Below are 13,264 nucleotides of genomic sequence, written 5' to 3'. Positions count from 1 at the left end.
AAGGATATCCACACAAATCCAAACCTACAGCTCGTCCAACAAATGATAATTCCCCGGCATGCAAAGCAATATCGCATGCATCCGTTTCTTCATAGAACAAGTATTTATTGGCCTATTCAAGGACCATACCAGCATGCAAACCATAAAAAAGTTTGCCTTAAACAGAAACAATTCCCACCCGGTCACAGTATTAAAACTATTCATGAACATGCACAAGTCTAAGGTACCATTTTAACCAGTAAAATATAATGGGCGCCAATAGTGTCTCTATGGGTACCAACTTCTCCTATCCTTAAACCGAAAGAATTATCAAACCCCACACAGCTGAATGAGTTTAATTTTAACAATAGGATCGTTTAGGCATCTACTGCTAAAATGGCATTAAACTGGGTACTTGTGAACTCCACATCACACAACAAGGTAAAATCTCCAAACTCATTAAACGAATACTAGTTGATCGTGTTTTTCATGTTCAAAATTCATACGAAGTACAAAAACGAAGCACTTCAGCCTAACTGTGTTAGCCATAAACTGGTATGTTACAGGTACACATTAAACATAAGAAATGTAAACCAGTTTTTACATTCCGTAAGTAGTAAACATATTTCACACTATATATGAAAAATCTACATTTTATATAAATCCTTTTTAGCGATTTTGAGAGCAAAAACAGAAGTATAGGATGTAGAGTCTCAACACAACAAAGCAAACCAAAGTCAAGAAGCAAATCCGGTATTCTTAGATAAAACCTTACATTCAAAAAGGCGTTGCTTGAGAAACAGGATTCACTGCAGATAATGAGTAACAAGTCAGACAGTCTCAGAAACAGAGCTGCAAAAGCGCTTTGCACTGATGCAGTGAGGAATCGTCTTACACTGCTCGAGTCAACACTAATATCTCGTCTTCATGACGTGGTTTGGTGTGCAGGGCACGGGTTGCAGCATATGGATCTCGAAGTTTTAGAGTCCATGGCTCGGAAAGTAAAATCTGGATCCCCATCTGACCCGGCACCCCCTGAAGCCATGCTGCTAGTATCTCAGACTGTCTTACCTATCATTAAGAACCTTCTAAATGCCTCCATCGCCTCTGGCATTGTCCCTCCTGCTTGGAAACGGGCGATGGTCCGAGCGCTGATAAAGAAGCCTAACTTGGACCCATCGGACTTTGGCAACTATCGTCCTATATCCCTGCTTCCCTGGGTGAGCAAAATCGCGGAGAGGTATGTTAATCTCCAGCTGGTCAGCTTTCTCGAAGATAACCAGCTGCTAGACACCACCCAGACAGGGTTCAGACCTAAGCACGGAACAGAGTCCGCCCTCCTAATGGTCATCGAGGAGTCCAGGAAAATTCTTGATCAGGGAAGATCAGTGGCAGTGATCCTCCTTGATCTTAGCGCGGCGTTCGACACGGTCAGTCATGTCACCTTACTGAACCGTCTTTCGAATGTCGGCATTGTGGACAAGGCGTGGCTCTGGTTAAAATCTTTTATGAGCAATAGGTCATTCCAAGTGTTTGATGGACAGACAGTGTCCCCTAGCATTCCCCTGAAGTGTGGAGTTCCCCAGGGCTCCTCTTTAAGCCCCGCGCTTTTTAATATCTATATGAGGCCACTGGCTGAGGTAGTTCGTCCGTATGGAGTCAAGATCATATCCTATGCGGACGACACCCAGTTGGTGGTCTCATTAGGGCAGGAGGCTCTCCAGCCACGTTCAGGTGGACTAACGGAATGCCTGGAGGAGGTGAGGTCTTGGATGACTCGGTCATCATTAAAACTTAATGGTGACAAAACGGAGCTCATGCTCCTGGGCCCTGCCGACCCCACCTTCTTCAACTCACTGTGGCCCACCTGTCTAGGTCCCCCCCCCCGACCCCGAAGGATAACATCAAAAGCCTAGGGGTATGGCTGGACAGGAGTCTCTCACTCAACACCCAGGTCACAAAGCTCTCAGCCATCTGCTTTGGACTGCTTAGGACACTGAAGAAAGTTCTTCCTTTGCTCCCAATGGAGGCAAAGCAGATAGCCATACAGGGCCTGATACAGTCACGATTGGACTCCAACAACGTCCTCTATCTGGGTGCACCAGAGTACACCTTAAAGAGACTACAGCTGGTACAAAACTGCGCTGCCCGCACTCTGCTACAGATTCCTCGCAGACTGTCAGTAAAAGCGGCACTGACCAACCTTCATTGGCTTCCAGTGCGTAAGAGAGTCACTTTTAAAGCAATGTGTATTGCTCACCAGGCCTTCTGGGATTCGGGACCCCTAATTACTCGCAGTCTAGTAAGCCAGTATCGCCCAGGTAGAGACCTGCGCTCTAGCCAGGCTTTCATGGCAACAGTCCCAAGAGTCAAAAGTACTAGATCGGGCGGAAGGACGTTTGCCTTCAACGCCGCCAAGATCTGGAACTCCCTCCCGTCTCAGTTGAGATCCAACCCTGACCTCGTCTCCTTCCGTAAACAACTAAAAACACACCTTTTCAACTCCGTCTAATAAAACTCAGTTTTCCTTCCTTTTTCTGGTATGCAACCTCACTCACCTCATCATCTGGTTCCTTTTTTAGCGCTTGGACGCCTCAGGGCAGCAATCGCGCTGTTATAAATCCACTTTAATTCATTCATTCATTCATTCATTCATTCATATAATTATATCTACCTACCTACCTAAGCGTGCTCAGACTTAGCATATAAGTTGTTTGTATTAAAATATCATTCTAAATTATACGTTTCTTCTCATTTTATCACGCTCAGAGCGGTGAAAGGCTGAGCCGTCACAGCGGGGTCTTAAAGTGTCGACATGCAGCTCACACAGAGGGTTTAGAAGCAGTTCTTAACTCGCGGAGAACTCCGGCTGGGTCAATGCGCTGTCAATGGTCAAACAGGAAGCATATTATCTTTACCCCACAGCTGATTGAACAAGCCTTGGAGGCAGAGATGAGATCATCCGAAGAGGTGGCCAAACACATCAGTGCAAGTTACGCCTTGCGGAAAATACAACGCACATTAATAACTCAGTAAAACTGTCCCTTGGTTTGGAAACAAAGCAACACGTTTAATATCGCACGCTGAGTTTTCCCACCATCTCTTTAAGGATGCGATGCAAAATTGTTTGTCACTGTTCCAATAAAAACAAGCAAAAGTGCACCAGAGCCAGCGCGACCACGCAACGGTGGGTGGGAGGTGGCCCTGCAAGCCGAGTCAGAGGAAACCAGCAGTAGACAATTAAGAACAAGCTTGTGCTGCAATTTAAAAACCAGCATTGGCCGCGAGACACGATATGTGGTGGGGGGAGGGGGAGAAGCAGACTGACACGGCCGCACGGCGTGAAAGTCAGATGTCAGCTGTACACGTTTCACGCGCTTGTGCACGTGACAGCAAGCTGATGGCCTGCAAAAGCAGCACTTTTAAAAGCCAGCTACTAAATGTTTCGCCAGAGCAGCGCATGCGCTGGCTCAGGCGAGACCTAAAAAAAAAATCACATTGCCCACTGTACATATGGTGGTACCAGAGACTATAGACCATTTTAGCCATGGAGTGCTTAACCAGCAACATTCAGAGGTCCCACCTGGGATTTGAAGCCAAATGGCGACCACTGGTACAACACCTAAGCAGGGCACTGTCTACCTTGCCCTCCCCCCATGCTGGAGGGCATTAGATCTTTTTTTCACTGACAAACACAAAGTTCCCCACCTAATCTATGACACAGTTGACAAGCACGGAGATGGGACTGGGTGAGAAACCTGAGGCCAGAGAGAGTATGCTATGTTTAGATACAATGTGGTGAACACACTGGGTGCTTTTAATCTTCTGCAGTTGGGGAGCGCAGAGGATGGGGCGGAGGTGGGTAACTCACAAACATGTGAACAGTGCAGGGAAGAAGTCAAGGGTGCCTGCTACAGGAAATATTAAGTTGTGCCCGATGTAACCTTCTCTGGCAGACCGTATCCGATTCCTGCATCGATCTCTCCCCAATGTTACATGTCTGTTTTACTTCAGTTTTCTTTTTGTAAAATCCAATAAAAAGTTTGAAACATAAAAAACAAAGAAATTCACTTAAAAAACAAAGGCAAAAGTGATGCTGTAGTTAAGAATTTTTATAATTTCTTACTTTACATTTTTATTTAAACCCTAGAAATTTACTGATAAAACCAAATGTTAAATGGACGTTCTAATAGGGTAAAAATGTTACTTAAAACCTAATGTTTTAAACCAACAAAACCTCTGAAATTCACCATTTACAGTTATCTCAACTAAATATAACTTGTGCCCCAAAATAACTACAACTCACCCCTCGCCATGCACTGCTTGTACCCTCACATATGACATCACTCATGACCTGTTCAATGACTGCATTGATAACAACACTAATGACATCTGAAATTACATAATTGATAGCAACAATGGGCATGGTGAGGGCGCAAGTGATGGTTACTTTAGGGCGTGCGATAGCGGTAACTTTAGAATTTGAGTGGTTTTGTTAGTTTAAAACGTTATATTTTAAGTAATGCGTTCATTTAAATTTTACATCTATTTAACATTTGTGTTTTTAACTGAATATCTAAGGTTGTTTTAAAATGTAAAGTAAGATATCATTCGATACTATAATGTCACTTCAACCTTTATTTTTGTTGGTTTTTTACCCCATTGATCTATAGATATAAATATGTTAGAAGCGATGGCATGGTGGGGGGGACCAAGTTATTGGTAGCTCGGCAAATTATAGTTTGTGAATTTGAGAGGTTTTTGGTTTAAACGTTTTTTACCGTATCCTAACACTTCACTATAATGTCACTTGAACCTTTGTTTTTAGTGAAAATATATATATGTATATATACATACACTCAACACACAAAAGCATATATACTCAACACACAGCAGGGCAATTAAACTAAATGAAATACAAATCCAAAACCTATAATACCATGCAGATCTGCCATATACGAAAATGTAAAGAGACAACACCATTATGCCTGACTATTTGATGGTGAAGCTTTTGTGTGTATTGAGGCGAAATAAGCTAGCTATCTGGAAACATGGCTAATAAATAAGAATTGGACTTTTAAATATGATATGTAAAGACATTTAAAAAATGAAGGGCCGAGGGGGAGAAAAGGTTTAGAGCGGAGAGATATAATTCAGATATGGCAACTTCAATTATAGGTAACTGACATTTGGATGCGGAGGATGGAATGTACCTTTTTTCATTTGCAGACTCCTCATGGTCTTTGTATGAACATTTTTAGAGTAAATGGAATATCTCAAAACGGTGTCCTGTCTGCATAACATGATAGCTAAGCACTGAGCTAAGGGCACAAATGTACTTCATCAAACATTCGGGTCTTAAAAGCTCTGTGGTAAGCAAGATGGTTCATCAGAAAAATGCAGCATTAAAGGAAGGGAGTTCCAATGTTGGAACACATGAGAAACAACATATACCGAGGTAGAAAGACCAACACCGCATAGGAGATATAATTAACTTTGATAATTGATTATATAATAGAAACATGGAGAATTTACCTAAAAAACCTATAGAATTGACAACTTGGTAGGTATATATTGGGCACAGAGACTTTAGATAAACAAATACCAATTGATATGGAGACCTTTTATGAAAGACATTTAGACATGAAATCATGAACGTTATGGTATTGTATCCATATATTATAATTTTGGAAAGGTTCACCTATAGGACTGAGTCACAATTGTCAATTTAGCCAAGCTCTAAGACATCCTAGCTTTGTCTACACCCCTTTGTGATATCGTCTTATAACAACTAGTCCCCAGCATACAGCTGCTATACAACTGAAGTATATTTTTAACATATGAATACTTGGGATGAAATATAGCTTACAGTTATGAGTGCTCCAATGGTCCATTTGCTGTGGTAATTGATGAGCTTATAACAGGTGCTATTTCAAACCTGTGCTGTCATCTTCTGCTGTACATATCTCTGGCAATTTTTAAAGCAGAGTTTACATCGTATTGCGTATAGTGAGTTGATGTAGACCTTTTGGCAGAGTCTCCTCGATGCGCTCCCATAGCAGGTCAGAAGTTGCTTTGCTGTTTGTTCTTATGCTCTGCAGTTCAGAATCGAATATGCATGTGTATATACTATTTTGGAGAATTCTGAGTGTAGTAAACATGTTAGTGCTAACTTATAAGATACTACAGGGAGGACAGAAGCAGTGACTGGATGTGTAGCTGTTTCCAGACAGCCCTACCTACCCATTGACCATTCTTCCTAGCTGGCTGAATCCTTATTGTAATGGTGAGCTTGTTGACAAAGGAACCAGTTGTCTTTCTTTAAGATTGCACTAATGCCTTCATATCTTGACCATAGCTCAGAATGTGAACTTTGACAGCTTCATTGCTAAGTAAATTCCTTAGTACCTAACAACGGTAAATTCTGAGTCCAGAGTAAAAGGACAGCTTTGACATTCTGTTACTCTTGGATTCAGAACTGAGTCGTTTCATCATCATCCTCTCAACCTATGCAGAACACTCCCTGCAGCAGAAACGCCATAGATAATAGATGTTTGTGGGTAGCGAGTAAGAAGCACATCAATCTTTATGCCACAGTGGTATTCACTTTCATAAAATATCACCATCAAAATGCTCTATTTCCTGTGTTTTCAGATCAGTTTTCTGAAGATGAGGAATCGTACGCACAGCAAGTACCAGCAGAGGACAACAGCAGGCAAAGGGTGCTTTCCTCTCGGATTCGATCCCCACCAAAGAAAGGTGAGAGTTAATTAAACCCAGAAAAACTGTACATCATAAGGCCATAGAACATCTTTCTGCAATTTATGGCTGGTGTAAGTTATCATTAAGGTGTGTATGTGGAAAAAAAAAAATTGTGAAGGAGACTAGATATGTGCTTGGGTTGAATAGGGTAGATTGGGATTTGTAGAGCATGTAGAAGTTAATACTTGGTGCTGGAATTTTAGTAACTGGAATGTCACTAGAAGAGCTTGGAGGTACTTTTTTGTGCTAACCTTTAGATTGAGATGTTTGTCAGTCGTGCAGTGGCAGGGAAGAAAGGTGCTGCTTTTGGTGATTAACATTACCTATGTTTTTTATGTTGCACTGTTGACATTTACATGGGTTAAATTGATTATTGTCCATGCTTGCTTTTTTTCACCATCTGGATTTGCTTGCCGGTACTACTGGTGGATTTTTTTTCTTTTTGTTTAGTCCGGAAAATTGAGGAAACAGAAGCAGATAGAGCCTGGAGGGCCTACGCGCAAAAATATCCGTTCAGTTGACCATGACGGCTACAATATTTGTTTACTCTTGTCCGCAAATTTGCTTTGTTTTGCAAAGATTTGACTTCAGTTTTATCCTTTCTGGTTTTATTTTTCCTTTTATGTATATCTGTTCTATTGTTGGTCTCAGTTTAAAAAGTAAACCAATAAAAAAAATAGAAAAACTGATTTGGTTGTCGTCATTTGGGTCTATGGGTCTGCGTTTTAAGAACGAGTTCTGTGGGGGGACAATGAAGGACCTGTGGGATATAGGTTGCATTATAATCATTTTTCAGCTACAGATATTGAGAACTATGAGCTGAAGCCTATTGTGGCAGAGGTTAACCTTTTACTATACCTCGGCCACTGCAAACCTGTTGCCATGCAGCAAATATGCCGTGTAGATAGTCTCTTGACCCTTTTGCTGGAGAGTTAGAATTATTTAACTCTGCTAACACCGTGTTTAACCTTTTTATGCAAGAGTACAAGAAGGAAAAATAGAAAAGGTGCCAAAACATCTGATACGGAGACCTACAGTTAATGGGCGAGGTGTAGAGAGTTATATATTTTAAGTGTGTAATTGATATTTAATGTTGCGTGGTTTTGTGAAGCTGGACAGAGCAATGAAAGGGTTTAACATATTGCAGATACATACAATATCTAGAAGGGTAATGATCGAGGGACTCTGCATTGTCCACAGAGCTTCCCATGGAAAAGGACCGAAATACGAACAAGTTAAATTCAAGCTGTTCAGACCAAACAGAACACTGGCCCCATACTTGCTCGACTTATCATCTGACCACCTCACCATAAACTGTCCATAGGAAGCACTGCTTTCTAAGTACAAGCCGCCTAGCTCCGAAACTCACTACCAGACAATATTAGAAGCACCCAGGAGCATATACACTCCCGCAGGCAGGTGAAAACATGACTGTTTCCTAGATACCTACACAGTTGCATCCTCAAGCGCAATCATCCACTTACAACCCACGGATTGCAAGCAACTCAACTAGCAAATTACTTTCGATATGCAGGTAAGTTAGTAAGGGCTGACCTATGGTTCGCTGTGGTTATGTACTTGCATATATAACAGTTATGGCCACAATAATACTAAAACCATAATAAGTGGCAGTCAGCAACAAATTGTAACTAATACCTCTTAAATTCACATAAGATGCATCTTCTATGAGGATTGTCCGTTGCCAGCACTGTGTTGGCAAAAAAGAGTAATCAACAGGCATGGAATAAATGAAGAGATCGGTCACACTTTGCTGGACAATTCAGGGGACTTTATTATAGTCCACCACTGCATGTATCAAATATCTGTATAGTCTAAAAGCTTATTTACATCTCACAAAGACACTCCAATATGGGATGTCCATCCCAACAATTCTCTCCACTTTTCTCCGCCAACTATGCCATCTCAGGACAGCAACAATGCACAAAATCACAGGTTGGGCAGCCCAGTTCAGTAACCAGCTAGGCAGACTCTATCCAATGAAATACCATAAAGGAACTTGCTGAGTTGTTCAAAGCTACCAGCATACCGAAAACCACAAAACTGTGCGTCTGTGTCTCACCCTTCATCATCCAGCACATACTATTTGATACACACGATAACCGCACCTAAAGGGGGTCATCACGACTTGGAAACATTTCCCACATCGGATCAGAACAAAGACCACATCGAGGGCATGGCCTGTGGCAGAAGATAGCGGTCGAGCAGAAGTAGAGCTTCCGCGCAATCCCCGTGACCACCTGTTATTAGCTGGAGTGCGCTGCCCTCATGAACAACAGTGGGTCCTGCTGCTTGCCTGCCAGAACCTTCGATGTGGTGTGGAGATCCAATCCTCTGCAGCATAGCCTGTCCGTGTAACCTGTCCTATGTTGGAGAAACATCGCGTGAGTTTAGAGTGCGATATAGTGAACACAATTCAGCGATACGCAATGGCAGAGTGGAAGCCCCACTTGTTCATCATTTTCTAGCCAAACAGCATTCTGAAAAGGACGCAAAATGGTGTATCCTAGAAAAGGTGAAAGGACAAACAGGGACCCCTAGGGATATTATCCGTAAAAGAAGAGTGTTTTGGGATTTTCTCCCTGGATAGTGTAAAAAACGGACTGGATGAAGAAATCCAGTGGAATATCACAAAACCCTGGTAATATTGTATCTGCATATTTGTAATCATGCAGAATGGAGATTTGCAGAACAACTACGTTGAGTGATGTAGACGGCTGTCTACTCAAGTACTTGAAAAATATCTTTTTGAAGTTTCAAACAAAGTATCAGCCTTGAAACCTTAGATTACTGACAAGAAGTGTGATGCTTGTAGTTGTAATGTAACATTTTTAATCTACAGGTCAGAAAATTGGAATTGTGGCTGAATAGGGGCACACAATAAATATGTTGCAGTTTAAATCATTTGGTTGTTAACCAGTGTAGACATGGCAGCGACAGGAGAGATCCAAAACTATTACTTTGTTTCTAGTTCTAGGTAGTATGTTTAAACTATGTATAGCAATATGGATGTACGGGCAGTAATACACTAGCCTGACGAAAATATGGTCATCTCATTAAAATAATATAGGGGGCATATTAGAAGTTCAAGTCTCTTTGCCCATATCTAGAATCGTACCTCGGCTTAAAAACCATAGATATACCATATTGACAATGGTACCTAACATGTAGTATTCACACGGGGCAATAATGTGTTTTTGTTTTGAAAAGACATCTATTTTTGTGCTATATTGTTGTCGTAACAACGTGCCGTTATTAAATTATATGGGAATGTCGAGACCTAAGTAAAATGTGAGGTATCTCTATGGCGGGTAAGATGCACACTATGTGCATATTGGAGACTCACTGCCGAATATTTACCTTTCCAATATGGCGCTAGGATCCCACTATGAAAATTAGTCTGTCATTAGTATCAATGACCCTTTTGGAGACACAATTAATGCAAAGTTTATTTCTCAAGACGCAATTCTTGACGTTGTTGACATCCTAGGTCTAATGCGATAGGACACCGGCGCCGTTTTGAAGATCACGTGATGAGGGCTGTAATGTTGCTGAGTAATCTGTGGTTTGTTTCAAGTAAGTTAAACCAGGTGTCTCTAATAAAGTGATTTCAGCGCGAGGCACCCGGTATATAATGAGCCTCTCAAAGGAGCATAAAGCATTCATGAATGTGCGATGTTTGGTGCACGACGCTGACGGAGAGGAATGCGGGATTAAATAGGTGAGTACGCGGAGGTCCAATTTAAGACACTGGCAAGTTATCTCAGGGAAGGCTGTAATGTATTAGGTAACCTTGGTGAGATTGATATAGGAACTTTCTGTCATAGAGGGTGCAGCAGAGTTTAAAGCTTCTGCATATGAGGGACGATGAAAGAGATTGAGAACTCTGTGTTAGCTTTCTTGCGAGAGACACTAAGGGGCACGTTAGTGGAAAGGTCAAAAGGGCAATATTGTAAATTTTAGATAATAAAGTCTGAAATGCTGTCGAAATCGGACAATGAAAAAATAATTTATTTTTCCATATTTTGACAGTGATTTGATGAATGGTACGTGGCCCGAATTTATAGAGTTGGACATCGTTTGCATAGAGGAAGTGTTAACATACATAAAGGAATATAAAAAGAAAAAAGTTTAAGGTACTTATAAGGGCTATACTATAATAATAAAGAATGTTACATTTTTTTCAATGGGTCCCCTGTGTAGTTATTAGTTTTCTTAACTTTGTATGTATAGGTTATAACCCTATTTAAGAGACTCAGAGAGCAACTTATACGGGCCAACTACAGACAGAATCTAAGATGTCTCCGTTCTAATAAGACACTTAAGGTAACAAGGTTTTTAATTAAAATGGTTGCTAAACAATGTTTCCCTATGGGAAATAGGTGTCAGATTTGTCGCCTCCTCTATTTTCCAGTGTAAATCTTGAAAAAACCATGATGGTCAAATCAAGACAGGATTGAAGTTCCTTCCCATCCTTTACAAAGATACTTAAGGTTATAGGGGTGCAAGCTTGGGGTTTGAAGATGAAAACTGATCTTGCTGCAGGATAGGTGATAGAATTCCCTTTTATTCTATCCTACTCTATAGGTAGCCAATCTGTGGTCGCTGCATTACTAGAATCTGGAATGATCTGTGAAAACGTTAAATTGAAGATCCAATTAAGAGTAAGTCCAGATATGTGCTAATTCCTCAGCACCGCAAACACGATGTATACCATATAATAGAGGATGAGAAGTAAAAATAAAAGTTGTGATGACTTTCAAAATACCCAGATATCTATTTAAAGAGACAGATGAACTCTCTTTTTGCCCTGAGTAAGTGAAGGCAAATGGGAATTGTAGAATCTGCGTTCTTTCCTTCTTAACAGATAGGAATCACTTGTGTTTTTGGGTAATAAGGTGACACTTAAAAGGATAATGTTTGTATGATCGTTGTAGTTGTTGGTCGGTCCAAGCAATGTCTTTTTAATTTGTGTTATGGGCATAAAATGTAATGTGGACTTTTCATATACATCTTTGCAGGTAATTCCAGGGTAGAGAGAACACATATTGACATATCTGGCGGGTCCTGATGAAGGTGGTTTCCATCGCTGTTACCTTCCACCGAAACGCGTTGACCAAGTCCTTGTAAAATCCCACTAACTAGAGTGGTTACATATTGGGCAATAGACAGAAAATCAACAAAACGTGTTAACGAGTCCGGATATATGAAGTTGTGAATGTGGATGAGTGAGAGAGAGTGTTGTTTGGTTTAGTTCTCTACCTGGTGATATGGTTATTAGTATGTGTATTGGTATAGGAATAATGGATTGTGTATTATGATTTATTGATAATAATGTAATTTGTGGTGAGAAAATTTTTTTTAAACTGAAAATGATATAAAAAGAAATGTTTAATGAGAAAATTATTTCAATAAAAAAATGAGAAAGTAAAATGGATGTGTTATTGTAGTATGATTATGCCCATACAATTGGAGGTTGCACCATGAAAAATTAGGAGGTCACGAGGGAGTTGCTCTATTGTGTTTGCTGTTGTTTTCCCCTCTTCTCACTGACCCGAAAGTAATTGCTTTAGAGGGGTCCCATAAACCTTACTTGACTTTCTATCCAATGAAATACCATAAAGGAACTTGCGGAGTTGTTCAAAGCTACCAGCATACCGAAAACCACAAAACTGTGCGTATGTGTCTCACCCTTCATCATCCAGCACATACTATGCGATACACACGATAACCGCACCTATAGGGGGTCATCACGACTTGGAAACATTTCCCACATCGGATCAGAACAAAGACCACATCGAGGGCATGGCCAGTGGCAGAAGATAGCGGTCGAGCAGAAATAGAGCTTCCGCGCAATCCCCGTGACCATCTGTTATTAGCTGGAGGGCGCTGCCCTCGTGAACAACAGTAGGTCCTGCTGCTTGCCTGCCAGAACCTTTGATGTGGTGTGGGGATCCAATCCTCAGCAGCAGGAGACTGGAGCTCAGCCTATTGGGAGGCCTTCAGATGGAGGCTGACAGTGAATGAGGGAAGAGAGCTGTTCCCAGATGAGGTTCCGGCTGCATGTGCCCCTCCTCGGAGGTGGGACAGGTCAGTTAGCCGTGTGGCAGGCGCTGCCACAAAGTATGAGACCAGCCACGAAGGCCACAGAGACAGAGATCCCGGGAGGAGGCACCCCAGACCATGGAAAACATTCCCCAGGGAGAAAAGATAGCAGAGGCAGGATTGGACAGTGGGGGCTCTCTTTCACTCACCTTACAGGACAAATAAAGTTGCTCCAAAGTCTGCCCGAGTCGTCTGGAGAACAGTGTAAGCTGGATGGGAGGTGTCTGAATCCGGCAACGGCTGCAGAGAGTGAAGGTGACCGAAGAGGCTGTTTGGGCCGGGGCCCGAGCCAGAGAAGGGTGTTTCCGGCCTAGGATGAGAAACACTGCCGGGCCCGGGGAGCAAGAGACTTGGTGGTGGATGCTCTTCTCCCTGCCGACCCCCACCTGGATTGGCGCAT

General features: G+C 41.8%; 1 protein-coding gene and 1 long non-coding RNA gene across 4 annotated transcripts in view; both read left to right on the top strand.

Annotated features, from left to right (window-relative positions):
- The window catches only part of LOC144755579 (zinc finger CCCH domain-containing protein 11A-like), a 223,659-nt gene extending 216,229 nt beyond the window's left edge, over positions 1 to 7,430 (top strand). For all 3 annotated transcript variants that reach the window (XM_078644670.1, XM_078644671.1, XM_078644669.1), the window contains 2 exons: positions 6,634 to 6,738; positions 7,192 to 7,430. In XM_078644670.1, coding sequence (XP_078500796.1) covers positions 6,634 to 6,738; positions 7,192 to 7,262 — 176 coding nt within the window. In that variant the 3' untranslated portion in view covers positions 7,263 to 7,430. The remainder of the gene's footprint in view (positions 1 to 6,633; positions 6,739 to 7,191) is intronic.
- A 3,622-nt stretch (positions 7,431 to 11,052) lies between these two features.
- Positions 11,053 to 12,154, top strand: LOC144753699 (uncharacterized). Its single transcript, XR_013594485.1, has 3 exons — positions 11,053 to 11,085; positions 11,347 to 11,423; positions 11,781 to 12,154. It is a non-coding gene; the product is annotated as an uncharacterized LOC144753699 (long non-coding RNA).
- Positions 12,155 to 13,264: the final 1,110 nt, after the last annotated feature.

This window comes from Lissotriton helveticus, chromosome 5_1 (genome assembly GCF_964261635.1).
Source record: "Lissotriton helveticus chromosome 5_1, aLisHel1.1, whole genome shotgun sequence".
Classification (NCBI taxonomy): domain Eukaryota; kingdom Metazoa; phylum Chordata; class Amphibia; order Caudata; family Salamandridae; genus Lissotriton; species Lissotriton helveticus.
Note: the sequence above shows the minus strand (reverse complement) of the source record. Positions and strands in the feature narration are given on the sequence as shown.